This window comes from Nerophis lumbriciformis, linkage group LG19 (assembly GCF_033978685.3).
Source record: "Nerophis lumbriciformis linkage group LG19, RoL_Nlum_v2.1, whole genome shotgun sequence".
Taxonomy (NCBI): domain Eukaryota; kingdom Metazoa; phylum Chordata; class Actinopteri; order Syngnathiformes; family Syngnathidae; genus Nerophis; species Nerophis lumbriciformis.
In genome coordinates, this window is record NC_084566.2 from 23,920,685 (window position 1) to 23,934,611 (window position 13,927).

General features: G+C 42.0%; 1 protein-coding gene and 1 long non-coding RNA gene across 2 annotated transcripts; one reads left to right on the plus strand and one right to left on the minus strand.

Annotated features, from left to right (window-relative positions):
- Positions 1-457: 457 nt before the first annotated feature.
- On the minus strand, positions 458-6,798 carry LOC133618674 (uncharacterized). The gene is made up of 3 exons (XR_009817322.1): positions 6,669-6,798; positions 696-793; positions 458-603 (listed from the first exon to the last, which is right to left on the minus strand). It is a non-coding gene; the product is annotated as an uncharacterized lncRNA (long non-coding RNA).
- A 48-nt stretch (positions 6,799-6,846) lies between these two features.
- On the plus strand, positions 6,847-13,511 carry dnajc1 (DnaJ (Hsp40) homolog, subfamily C, member 1). Its single transcript, XM_061979243.2, has 12 exons — positions 6,847-6,987; positions 9,232-9,333; positions 9,405-9,451; positions 9,510-9,675; positions 9,759-9,856; positions 9,929-10,022; positions 10,088-10,172; positions 10,248-10,411; positions 10,487-10,606; positions 10,678-10,726; positions 10,798-11,174; positions 13,281-13,511. Exons 1-12 carry the CDS (start codon positions 6,847-6,849, stop codon positions 13,347-13,349), a joined length of 1,512 nt encoding a protein of 503 aa, XP_061835227.1. The 3' UTR covers positions 13,350-13,511.
- The last annotated feature ends 416 nt before the right edge of the window (positions 13,512-13,927 follow it).

Consider the following 13,927-nt stretch of genomic DNA (forward strand, 5'->3'; position numbering starts at 1 on the left):
ATTTTCTTGTCAGGTGTTGCTCTTTGCAGACGGTCCCTGAGCAGTCCTTTTATAAAATATTTTGTTTTGGAGCTATTATCTCTGAATGTGCAAATATCTTACAGTAGTGTCGATAAGGGATTGCGGGGGATGTGTGAAGTAGTGGTCGCCGGGCGGGGCTGCAAGCTGGAGAGCAGATGACTATTTCCGATTTCGGTTTCGTCCCGTTTTTTGTATTTCAGGTGATCCTCCAGTTTCAGTTTCAACACATCCCTAAAACACTTCCGTGGAACAAGTAGCCTATTTCCTTCTGGTGCATCCAAACTGCCGACATGGACCGAACACCGAGCAGATGCAACTGGAGAAAGCGGTTCAACTCACCGACCTCCGGCGGGCCTCGTTCCCCCTGCGAAGGCTTCGTACACCGCGGGGCTCCTTCATGGGGCTTCTCTGCGTACTCGCCTGTTTATACGGCCTATTCCCCCGGTTCGAATAGAGGAAATTGGGGCGGTTCTCCGTCAAGGTCCATTGGCCGAGGAAGACGCTCCGGAGTTTCTGTAGCCGTAGTGGCCGGCGAGGAGCACAGACACTGGGACTCTTTCAGGCAGCCTCGGGGCTTCAGTCCTAGGTTGCAGGTAAACAATCGTCTTCAATTTTTCCCCTAAATCATACATATTGATTTTGGGGAAATAAATGTACAAATGCTAAATGTGTACCTTTCTCAGTAAGTCACGTGGTTGTTTTAGAAGTTCCAACCGGAAGTGAAAGTTGATTTTATTCTCAAGTCGAGTTTCTTTTGGCCTATCCACCAAAACTAAGGGGAATACAAATGGTTCATGTGATGACAAAACATGTTTTATGTTTTAGGTAGTTTGGGAATGTGAATTTAGTTTTTATTTACGTTATGGTTAGGTCGGGGTCAGCAACCCGCGGCTCTTTAGTGCCGCCCTAGTGGCTCCCTGGAGCATTTTTTAAAAAGGATAAAAATGGAAAGAGATGGGGGGAAAAATATATTTTTTTGTTTTAGAATGTTTTTTGTTTGAGGACTAACATGACACAAACCTTCTAAATTGTTAGAAAGCCCACTGTTTAATATGTTTGTGTGTATGTTTCACTGATGAGAGTATTTAAAGAATTCTGCCTAGCAACAAGATACTTTTGACATTTTCCTGTTTATTAATAATGATTAAATTATCAGTTCCAACCGGAACTGATAATTTAATCATTCCGGTTGGAAAAGGGTTAGGGTTAGGGTTAGGGTTAGGGTTAGGGTTATATCTGTTTTAATATATCATTAAAACACAACTATCCATCCATCTTCTTCCGCTTATCCGAGGTCGGGTCGCGGGGGCAGCAGCCTAAGCAGGGAAGCCCAGACTTTCCTCTCCCAGCCACTTTGTCCAGCTCCTCCCGGGGGATCCCGAGGCGTTCCCAGGCCAGCCGGGAGAGATAGTCTTCCCAACGTGTCCTGGGTCTTCCCCGTGGCCTCCTACCGGTTGGACTTGCCCGAAACACCTCCCTTGGGAGGCGTTTGGGTGGCATTCTGACCAGATGCCCGAACCACCTCATCTGGCTCCTCTCGATGTGGAGGAGCAGCGGCTTTACTTTGAGCTCCTCCCGGATGACAGAGCTTCTCACCCTATCTCTAAGGGAGAGCCCCGCCACTAATATTGTGTAAATACAATAAAATAAATAATCAAATGCGGTATTAAGTTATATTATGAATCATCAATCAAGCATTGAGTGGCACAGCTATGTGAATCACTAAACCGCCAATGGCTTGGTCTGATACGGGGGTCAGCAACCTGCAGCTCTTTAGTGCCGCCCTAGTGGCTCCCTGGAGCATTTTTAAAAAAGGATTAAAAATGGAAAAAGATGGGGGGAAATAATTGTTTTGTTTTAGTATGTTTTTGTTTGAGGACAAACATGACACAAACGTTCCCAATTGTTAGAAAGCCCACTGTTAAATATGTTTGTGTGTGCTTCACTGAAGAGAGAATTTAGTGTACATCGTTTTGTCCTACTGATTTCAGCGGTTCTTGAACTCACCATAGTGTGGACTGTGATGCAACAGTTTGTTTACATGTAAAATCTTCCACTCCTTTGTCTCATTTTGTCCACCAAACGTTTTATACTGTGTGTGAATGCACAAAGGTGAGCTTTGTTGATGTTATTGACTTGTTGGAGTGCTAATCAGGCATATTTGGTCAGTGCATGACTGCAAGCTAATCAATGCTAACATGCTATTTACTAATGTTACTAATTTACTAATGTTTTTTAATGTAAAAATGTGTAGAATATAAAATTTCAACATTTCTGTCAACAAAGATTTGCTTGAGCCTGCGACATAGTCATTTTGATATTAGGCTATTATAGCTAGACACTTACATCATGTGTTGCCTTCATTATAACTTTTATACACGGCTTTTCATTTTTTGCAGCTCCAGACAGACTTGTTTTTTGTATTTTTGGTCCAATATGGCTCTTTCAATGTTTTGGGTTGCCGACCCCTGGTTTAGGTTGTTATTACAAGGTTATTGTTTGAGTGAAATAGACCGACATGTAGATGTAACATAAGCTTGTTATAAGCATAGTTGGTTTGCCATTGGATTTGGGGTAAGAAAAACAAGTTCCCTGGAATGAAAATGTGGAGGGTAAATATTAATGACCTCTAAAATTGACGGTTACTAATTTCTAGTATGACAGAAGTGATTAGGAGAGGAAGACAAGATTTTGTTTTATTATTCTTCATCGAATTGCCCCCTGCTCAAATTCTAGGATTCGTAAACTGCGTTTGAAGTGTGGCTGGGAAAAAGCAACTCTTTCCTGGCTTGGTTCTTTGAATGACTTATTGGTTGTAATCTGTTCCATCAAACATTTAAAAAATCTTCCATCATAGTTTCATTCATTGCTGTCCATCTTTTTCTTCCCACCTCAAACTCAATCTTTTTATTCAAAGCCAAGTCGATGCCCTTTTATTTGACATTATGTGTTAAGACTTTGCGTTTGTTGCTGTTTTGCAGGCTAAAGCAGATGTGGAGAAATATTTCAGTGAATCGATGCTGGATGACCCCTGGGAGGCGCTGCAGGCAGGACTAACACAACCAAAACATGTGAACCACACAACGGGAAGCAGCTGATGTTTTCGTTTTTTCCCCTCAAAACTTTGTTTAATTACATACTGTAAGAGACTACACTAAATAACCGACAGCAGTTTTACGTACGTTAGAAGCTGTAAATGTTTCAATTGTTTATTCATTATTGCAAAATAATATATGGAACAGAAAAGCATGTTTCTCTGCAGCTAGATACTGTAACTATCTACAGTATTTCTCTGTACAATCAATCTTTTATTCCATATTGGAAACCGGTGAGGTGCAAAGTTCTGCTCCAATCACACAAAATCTGCTTGTGAATGTCTAATATGGTGACCTGTAGCTTTTCTAAGTACAGTAAATGTAAATTAAATTCCAGCCCTCCCAGTTTATCAAATAACTTTTGGGATGCAGTACCAAAAGGAATGAACATTTTTGATCCACGATTTCAGGAAGGGATTGATGCGTGTCCATTCTCTATTCTGTAAAATGTTTGCTTTTGTGAAAATAAAATAAAAAGATTTTGTTTGGCTGTCTGGACGTGATGTAATGTTTTCTTTCTGTCGCCTCGGACTCAAGCATGTGGAGGGCAAAGAAGCGTGTTCCTAGCAGGACGTCAAGAGAAAGAAGAGGGAAAATTCTGCATGTTGTTCTCGGCTGTGGAAAAGGTTCCAATAGGGATTTTGGTCAAATTTGTTATAGCATAAAGATCCATCTATTTTCTAGCGCTTGTCCCTTTCAAGGTTGCGGGGGGCAAGTCTCTAAGTGCATGTCTTTTTAGATGGGAGGAAGCCGGAGTAACCAGAATCATGCAAACTCCACACAGAAAGACTCTGCCCCCAGGAATTGAACCCAGGACCGTGCTGCCTCATCATGAAAATAAAAAAGTTAAAGTAATTAGGTGTGTGACCAGATCTTGTGTCAAAACACCTTGTGTGAATTACAAAACCCCAAACCAGTGAAGTTGGCACGTTGTATAATTCCTAAATAAAAACAGAATACAATGTTTTGCAAATCCTTTTCAACTTATATTCAATTGAACAAATTACAAAAACAAGATATTTAATGTTCAAACTGAGAAACCAATTTTTTTTTTGCAAATAATTAACTTAGAATTTAATGGCAGCAACACATTGCAAAAAAGTTGGCACAGGGGCATTTTTACCACTGTGTTACATGGCCTTTCCTTTTAACAACACTCAGTAAACGTTTGGGAACTGAGGAGACCAATTTTTGAAGCTTTTCAGGTGGAATTCTTTCCCATTCTTGCTTGATGTACAGCTTAAGTTGTTCAACAGTCCGGGGTCTCCGTTGTGGTATTTTACGTTTCATATTGCGCCACACATTTTCAATGGGAGACAGGTCTGGACTACAGGCAGGCCAGTCGAGTACCTACACTCAAAAACTAAGAAGCCACGCTTTTGTAACACATGCAGAATGTGGCTGGGCATTGTCTTGCTGAAATAAGCAGGGGCGTCCATGAAAAAGACGTTGCTTGGATGGCAACATGTTGCTCCAAAACCTGTATGTACCTTTCAGTATTGATGGTGCTTTCACATATGTGTAAGTTACCCAAGCCTTGGGCACTAATACACCCCCATACCATCACAGATGCTGGATTTTGAACTTTGCACCTAGAACAATCCGGATGGTTATTTTCCTCTTTGGACCGGAAGACACGACATCCAGTTTCTAAAAACAATTTGAAATGTGGACTCGTCAGACCACAGAACACTTTTCCACTTTGCATCAGTCCATCTTAGATGAGCTTAGGCCCAGCGAAGCCGGCGGCGTTTCTGGGTGTTGTTGATAAACGACTTTCACTTTGCATAGTAGAGTTTTAACTTGCACATACAGATGTAATGACGAACTGTAGTTACTGACAGTGGTTTTCTGAAGTGTTCCTGAGCCCACGTGGTGATATCTTTTACACACTGATGTGTGTACCGCTTGAGGGATCGAAAGTCACAGGCATTCAATGTTGGTTTTCAGCCTTGCTGCTTACGTGTAGTGATTTATCCAGATTCTCTGAACCATTTAATGATATTACGGACCGGACCGTAGATGGTGAAATTCCTAAATTCCTTGCAATAGCTGGTTGAGAAATGTTGTCCTTAAACAATTAGCTCACGCATTTGTTCACAAAGTGGTGACCCTTGCCCCATCCTTGTTTGTGAATGACTGAGCATTTCATGGAAGCTGCTTTTATACCCAATCATGGCACCCACCTGTTCACAATTTGCCTGTTCACCTGTGGGATCTTCCAAATAAGTGTTTGATGAGCATTCCTCAACATTCTCAGTCTTTTTTGCCAGTTGTGCCAGCTTTTTTGAAACATGTTACAGGCGTCAAATTCCAAATGAGCTAACATTTCAATTAACATTCAGAGGGTCATAAAGTCTGCACAAAAAATCATCGGCTGCCCCCCTGAAGGATTTACACAACTCCTGCATACCTCAACAGAGCAAAAAGCATCACCAAGGACAGCACACACCCTGGCTTCCACCTGTTCGACCGGCTCCCATCGGGCAGGCGCATAGGTGCATCAGAGCCAGAACAAACAGATTTAGAGACAGCTTCTTTCCCAGATCTGTCACCATGACCATCTTGAACTCTAACTTATAATAATAATTCACCCCTATACAATATCCTACCCTAATACCCTACTGTGCAATATTACCCTTCGAGTGCAATACGTCCGACACTGATTGTTATTTATTACTCCGGTACTCTTGTCTTGTTCTGTATATTGTACAGTATTTTGTATTTCTATAGTGTTTTGTATATTGTACAGGATTGCTTATTATTTTTATTGGATAGTAGTCTGTTTATTTCAATTGTTAGTTTTTTCTTTATTACCTGTTGTGTAATTTAATTTATTTTTACCCCATATTTGTTCCCACTACCGCACCTTAAATTGGAGTCCTTAATCTCGTTATATGCAAATATAATGACAATAAAGTCCATTCTATTATATTATATTTGCAAAAAACACCAACGTTTTCCAGTTCGAACATTAAATGTCTTGTCTTTGCAGTCTATTCAATTGAATATAGGTTGAAAATGATTTGCAAATCATTGTATGAAAGTTGTCTGTTTGTCTGTGTTGGCCCTGCGATGAGGTGACGACTTGTCCAGGGTGTACCCCGCCTTGAGATAGGCTCCAGCACCCCCCGCGACCCCGAAAGGGACAAGCGGTAGAAAATGGATGCGTGGATGTTTTTCTGTTTTTATTTATGATTTACACAACGTGCCAACTTCACTGGTTTTGTACTTCCAGCCGCAATGACACTCCGTTTCGCTCTTAATTTACAACACTTTTATCGCTAGAAAGCGTACACCTAATAGTCGACAAACTATGCTCCGAAGTGCAGCGAATGGGGCCAATTTTATTGGATACATTGAGAAAATTTAATTAAATTTGAACAATAAACTGTAAATGCTTCTTTATACGTTATTTACTTTTCTTATACTTATATACGAGTATACTTGTATTATGTTTTTTCAACTTCTACATGGAATTGAGCTGTGCGTTGTCAAACTTGTCACGTGGTATCAACTACGTCCGAGCTGTCGTGTATACGTCATACTCACGTAGGTCCATGGTGGTCACATCGCGTGGCCAAAAGCAGAAGCAAATTACGCCGTCAGAACGTCAGTGAAAGGCTTTTATTCTGACAGCGCGTCCGACCCGGGTGTGACTGGCGAACAACTTCCGTGCCAGTGACCCGCTGAGCTGGCTGTTCAGCGCGGTGTAATTAAGCAGCACACGATGGCGGACTGGGTCGTGTTGCTCTCCGTGCTGGTGCTGTCTGCGTGTCCTCCCTCGGCGGCTTGGGACGCCGACATGGAGCTTCTCGACCTCGTCGAAGAGATCCCGGAGACCTTCTACCAATTTTTGTCGGTGGAGCAGGTTCGTACCAGTTCAACTGTCTCCATGGTAACAAGTCAATGGCGCCACTTATCAGTCCAGCTTGGCTTTAACAGCTAGCTCATGCTAACGGCTAGCAGCACACTCTTATATTCCTTGAACATTTTGAGAACACACGTAATATATACACACACAAACTACTAGTAAAATATGAATGACCGCAATACTACTACTAAAAACACATAAACACAATACCATACAGCCAACCTTGAGACCTTCGAATTCGGGAGATGGGAGGGCGTTGTTGGGGGCGTGGTTTCGAGGTTGGGGGGCGGGGTTGAGGTGCAGGCAGCATACCTATTCCCCTTCGAGCTGTCCTGGATGAAATTAAATTCTTTTTTTCCAATCATTTTGGAACTTGCAAGCGTATTTTTTCTTCTTACTCGTCATCGCCCTGTCTCTGCTTCGTCTCCTTGTTGTTGTGTGCACTGAGCTCCAAAAGCCGTAGATGTTATTGTAGCGTCCCGGAAGAGTTAGTGCTGCAAGGGGTTCTGGGTATTTGTTCTGTTGTGTTTATGTTGTGTTACGGTGCGGATGTTCTCCCGAAATGTGTTTTGTCATTCTTGTTTGGTGTGGATTGACAGTGTGGCTCATGTTAGTAAATAAATGGTAAATGGGTTATACTTGTATAGCGCTTTTCTACCTTCAAGGTACTCAAAGTGCTTTGACACTTATTCACCCATTCACACACACAGTCACACACTGATGGCGGGAGCTGCCATGCAAGGCCCTAACCACGACCCATCAGGAGCAAGGGGGAAGTGTCTTGCTCAAGGACACAACGGACGTGACGAGGTTGGGGATTGAACCAGGAACCCTCAGGTTGCTGGCACGGTCACTCTCCCAACTGCGCCACGCCGTCCCCTTTAACAGTGTTAAAGTTGTTTATACGGCCACCGTACAGTGTGACATGTATGGCTGTTGACCAAGTATGACTTGCATTCACTTGTGTGTGTGTGCTTGAAGTTAAAGTTAAAGTACCAATGATTGTCACACACACTAGGCGTGGTGAAATTTGTCCTCTGCATTTGATCGATCCCCTTGTTCACCCCCTGGGAGGTGAGGGGAGCAGTGGGCAGCAGCGGTGCCGCGCCCGGGAATCATTTGTGAAGTGAAGTGAATTATATTTATATAGCGCTTTTCTCTAGTGACTCAAAGTGCTTTACATAGTGAAACCCAATATCTAAGTTACATTTAAACCAGTGTGGGTGGCACTGGGAGCAGGTGGGTAAAGTCTTGCCCAAGGACACAACGGCAGTGACTAGGATGGCAGAAGCAGGGATCGAACCTGAAACCCTCAAGTTGCTGGCACGGCCGCTCTACCAACCGAGCTATACCGCCCCAATTTATGGTGATTTAACCCCCAATTCCAACCCTTGATGCTGAGTGCCAAGCAGGGAGGTAATGGGTCCCATTTTTTTAATAGTCTTTGGTATGACTTGGCCGGGGTTTGAACTCACAACCTACCGATCTCAGGACGGACACTCTAACCACTAGGCCACTTTAACATCATTAAAGCAGTCAAAAGACCATAAAACATCTTCGAGTAAAGACCATTGTTAAACCCGTCCAACGCTGCATTAGTATGTGACTGGGCCGGCACGCTGTTTATATGCAGGAAAAGCGGACGCCTGGACAGCATGCGGCTGTTAAGGGGTGAAGGTTTCAGGTGAGAGGACGCTAAAGGCAGTGCCTTTAAGGCACACCCCCAATATTGTTGTCCGGGTGGAAATCGGGAGAATGGTTGCCCCGAGAGATTTTCGGGAGGGGCACTGAAATTCGTGAGTCTCCCGGGAAAATCGGGAGGGTTGGCAAGTATACCATACACACTATCTAAATAATGTATTAAAGAACCATATGGATAAACTGATGTTGTTGTTGTGCTGGGACTCTTCACCCGTGAGCGTACTCCGGTTAGGGAATAAGAACACCGTTTTACGTTTCAACTTCTACTTTATATGTAACTTTTTAGCAGCAGCAGCTAAGTACACTCTCACATACACACTGTTTAACACACTGCCTGAAGGACCGCGGGAAGTAAACAGCTGCCCGGTAAACTGCCTGACTCAAACAGACTCAACTTAAAGGTGCATGACTACATTAATAGCTTGTTTACGTCAACGATAATATAGTCAATTATATTCAACAATTAACATTAAATAGGGAACTTTATCTTCTATCTTAATCACTGACAAAGGGAATTTATAACGTAATGTGTGTGTTCAGGATGCCCCAGCAGCAGAAATCAAGAAGGCGTATCGACGCTTGTCCCTCATTTTGCACCCTGACAAGAACAAGGATGCAAATGCAGAAAGCCAATTTCGACAGGTGATGACAGTCGATCAATGACATCTATTGATGTAAACGCATGAACGTGACGTTTTGTGTTCACTTTGAAGTTGGTGGCCATTTACGAAGTCTTAAAAGATGAAGAGAGACGAAACAGGTGAGCTGTCGGCCGATTTCAGCGTACGTACACATATTAATTGCCGACCTTTGCGCAGGTATGACGACATCCTGTTGAACGGACTACCTGACTGGCGTCAGCCCGTCTTCTACTACCGACGTGTGAGGAAGATGAGTAACAGCGAGTTGGCCTTCCTCCTCTTCCTCATCCTCACCGTGGGGCACTATGTCGTCCTTTGGTCCATTTACCTGGAAAAACAGCTGGTGAGTGAGCCAAGCAAAAGCCATCAGACACACACAGCCCATCAGGAAGTTGGTCACGTGACCTAAAGGGGAAATGTTTGTAGGATGAGGTGTTGAGTAAAAAGAAGAAAGAAAAGAAAAAGAAGATCAACTCTAAACTGGCAGAAGAAGTCAAGTGGACAACACCAGACCGTCCCGACAGGTAGGACAGGTGTGGCTTCGCTGCTGTATGGACCTCTCCTCTTAGTGCGCATGTGTGTAATGGTCTTTGCAGGGCTCAGGAGCGCCCCCACTGGCAGGACATTCTTCCTCTGAAAGTCAGCATGTGGATTTACCTGTCAATCAAACACGCGCCACAAACCCTGCAGGTACACTGGTGGTCTGTGTGGTCCCGGTTGTGGTTATTTTGAATGGTTCTTGTTTGTGTGTTCAGGAGGTCCAACAGTTCTACAAAGACTACCAGCAGATGAAGCAACACCAGAGGGAAGAAGAAGAAGCTCAACAGGAAGTTGTGACCAGTAAATGATTTTTTCTTTTTTCTTCCTTCCTTGTTTAAACTCACGTGACCTTTCACCTCCTGCCTGTCCTTCCAGGAGAGAAGAGGCCGAAGGTGAAGAAAGCAAAGATGGACTTTCCTGTTTATGTCCCATCAGAAGATGAGTTGAACTTTCAAAGTTACCAGCAGGCGGCATCCATTGAGGAAGTAGAAGACCAGCTGGATGAATGGCTGCAGGACCAGAGGCATGCCAAGAAGAAGGTAGCTGCTAAATAAAAATAAAGATTGTGAGATGCTTAGGATGATGGCGCAAAGGTGAGATGATGTTGTTGTTAGGCTTCAGAGTGGAGCGAGGATGACATCAGCCTACTCAGCAGATTGATGGGCAAATTTCCAGGAGGAACACCAGGACGCTGGGAGAAAATCGCTCTTGAGCTGGGAAGATCTGTGACTGATGTAAGCTCTTTTTAGCGGAACGCTGCATCAAGACATCAACTGCTTGGTGAAAATATTGTTTCCTTCAACAGGTGACCACCAAAGTCAAACAGGCCAAAGACAACGTCAACCTCAGCACAGGTAAACAAACCTAGATTCTCCTTGGTCTTCTACTACACCACATCTGGACCCTTGTCTCTCTGCTGGTGCAGGTCTCGTCAAGCTGTCTGAGTTGAAGAAGCCCTCTATTCCTGCAAGGTCACTTCCTGTTCCTGACTGTGTGATGACACAAAGAGTGGGCGTGGGCAGTGGCGAGCCGCAGGAGGAATTGATTCCGGTGGCCAAGAAAAGGAACAAGAAGAACCTGGTAGCAGCAAATGAAGGGGAGCTCCGTGTCAGAGCTCGGCGACAGAAAGACTTCCACCCCGAAGAGGAGGATGAGGAGGTAGAGCCTCAAGAGAACAAACCGGACTTGATGGTTTGGACTCAGAACCAACAAAAGCTGCTGGAACTGGCCCTGCAACAGTTCCCCAGAGGAACTGCCGAGCGCTGGGACTGCATCGCCAAAGTGGTGCCAGGGAAAAGCAAGGTGAGCTTCGTGTTTTGTCTATAACCAGGGTTCCTGCGGAGTCTTAAAAAGTCTAAAATCCAATAACTTGAATTTAAGGCTTTAAACTGTCTAAATATAACCCAGAAATGTCTATAATAATATATCAATATTGTGTTTATTTAAAACAAATCCATAATAAGGATGTAATGGTATTGTAGATACAGCGTTGTTGCGGTTTCAAAATCTTTACGCCGTTAGGGAAGAGAAAGGAAGCAGGGAGTGAAGTGTGTTCCGCTTCGTAGTAGATAAGAAGAATTGTTTTTTTCTAAATCCTAATGTTTGAGTTGTGTTCCAAACAAACTACTGAAAACATAACCTCTGTGGCAGAGGTGCCTTAAAATAAAGGAGCTGCTCGGATCTCTCGTGAGGTGGCTCGTAACATTTTAAAACTGTCTGCATTACTTTATTTACAATAAATATATTGATTATTGATATTTACTAATCGATTTTATAATATTCCGGTCTGAATTGCGAATGCATCTAATAATCGGTTATTTCCTCACCTCTAGTGCTATTCATAACTACAAAACATTTTAAACAATGCTGTGAAATTAATGTACAGGGATAGACTTATTAACCCCCAAAGGAGAGTTATGTGGTGCTAATTGCTGAATAAGAGTCACACTGTATGAGATGTTTACTAGCGAAATCATACTAATAAACACAGTAAGCACACGTGGCTAATAGTAATTTACTCACAGCAGTATAACTAATACAATGCTGTCATTCAATTATACAGTTCTTTGCTTTTTATTTGTTCCAATAATTTCAGGTCCACCTACCCAGACTTTGTAAAATACTTTGTCTTTTCTCCAAGCCTTATACAGCAACTGACATTAAAAACTAAGCTCACATTTATTTAGCTCACAAATCAGTGTGTTTGGGTGAGGACCAGAAAAGCAAGGGAAGTGAACATCATATTGTCATGACTAAATAGTCTTTCTTTATAAGCAGTATTTCACTAAAAGCACTGATGAGTTGAGCAAGTTTGAATGTTATCCATTCTTCCCATCAAAATTCTAATCGCCTTTCTTTAGACAGTTGCTGTGTCTGCGCTCCCTGTTTTGTCACAACTCGGTCAGACGATAATATTGTACGTGTTTTTATGTATTTGCGCAATCCTTTCAACACTGCAAAAGTTTAACATTTAGTTTTTGCAGAGATGTCAACAGTCCATTTCACTGACAATATATTGTTGTGCTTTCTATGGCTGATGTCACGTGGAAACATTCGATATCAAACACCTTCTGCAATCAGACTCCAGAACATTGGGCATTAAAGCATTGAAATTCAATGGCAAATTCGAAAAATGGCAATTGCGTTGTTTGAATATTTATTTCAGAGTTTCAAACCAAGTTTACAATAGAAAAGCTTCTGGTATTTTTAGTTGGGTTAAGCATTTTTTTTCTATGTGAAAGAGCAGTGAATGATTTCATGCACTGTACTTAAAATTGATTAATTTTTCTCTTTATGGTTTTAAATTTGACTTGTTGAAACCTAAATCTGTGTTCATTTCTGCAAACATCTTAATGTGACGACACACTTGTAAATAAAGTCATGGCGTGACCGAAAAAGTACTATGGGTGTCAAAAAAATAATCAGATCAGGTTAATTGGGATTCTTATTTGGAACGATTCTTAATTAAAAAAATTGATTAATATTTTTTTAATGTAGATGCCCATATTTGCTGTACAGATTTACTTTAGAAAAGGGACGTGTTGGATAATTCTCTTGTTGCCTTCTTTGTATTTGACTATTTTTTTAAATGTTTGGGTAGCATTTTTATTAAAACAAGTTTTTTTTAATGTAACATTGAAATTGATCTGAGCTGTTTATCTGTTTTATGGAGGAATGTAATGAATCATAGAGCTGACATTCAATGGCATTAAAAAAAAGTATAGATTTTGAATTTAAAATCGTTTTTAATCAAGAATCTATTCTGAATCGTGTGGTGCCCAAAAATTCACAGCCCTAAAAAGTACAATTTAGTATTACAAAGTATCATGAACAGGAGAAAGTAGTAGACAAAAGTGAGCAATGTCTATTCTACAGGATGACATGATGAGCTTTCTGTGTTGCATTTAGGAGGACTGCATAGTTCGTTACAAGATCTTGGCGGAACTTGTCCAGAAAAGGAAACAAGCGAAGAGCTGATGAAGTCTGACTTGGCCTCCCACTGTGACCCCCGACCTTCCGTGCATCAAGTGGCTCCTGATTGGAAGATCGTGCTGTTTGTCACATGACTCGGACTTCATTGCTTTATGTGCCTTATGTCCTCAGCATTACAGTCAGTGAATAAAAATATTTATTATTAAACCATTGCATATATTCCTACACTCTTAAGATGGCGTGTGTAGCATCATGACGCATTGAATTGTTCACTGTAAAATAGTTGTGACGCAATTGAATTACCGGTACAATATTCTCTGTATGACCGTACTGTATTGAATGAATAACAGTGTTCTCCCGTGTGTGCATATTTGTTTTTCTACAAATGAATAACATAATTATTTATTGTTTCAAATGATTATAAATAACGCTTTATCTGTATTATGATCATCCCATTGAAATGATTTGAAAAAATTATGAAATTAATGCGGAAGGCGGGGTACACCCTGGACAAGTCAAGGGACCAGCGGTAGAAAATGGATGGATAAAAACAATGGCTTAGATTTATATGACGGCAGCACGGGTTTGATCCTCGGCTTGGGATCTTTCGGTGTGGAGTTGTG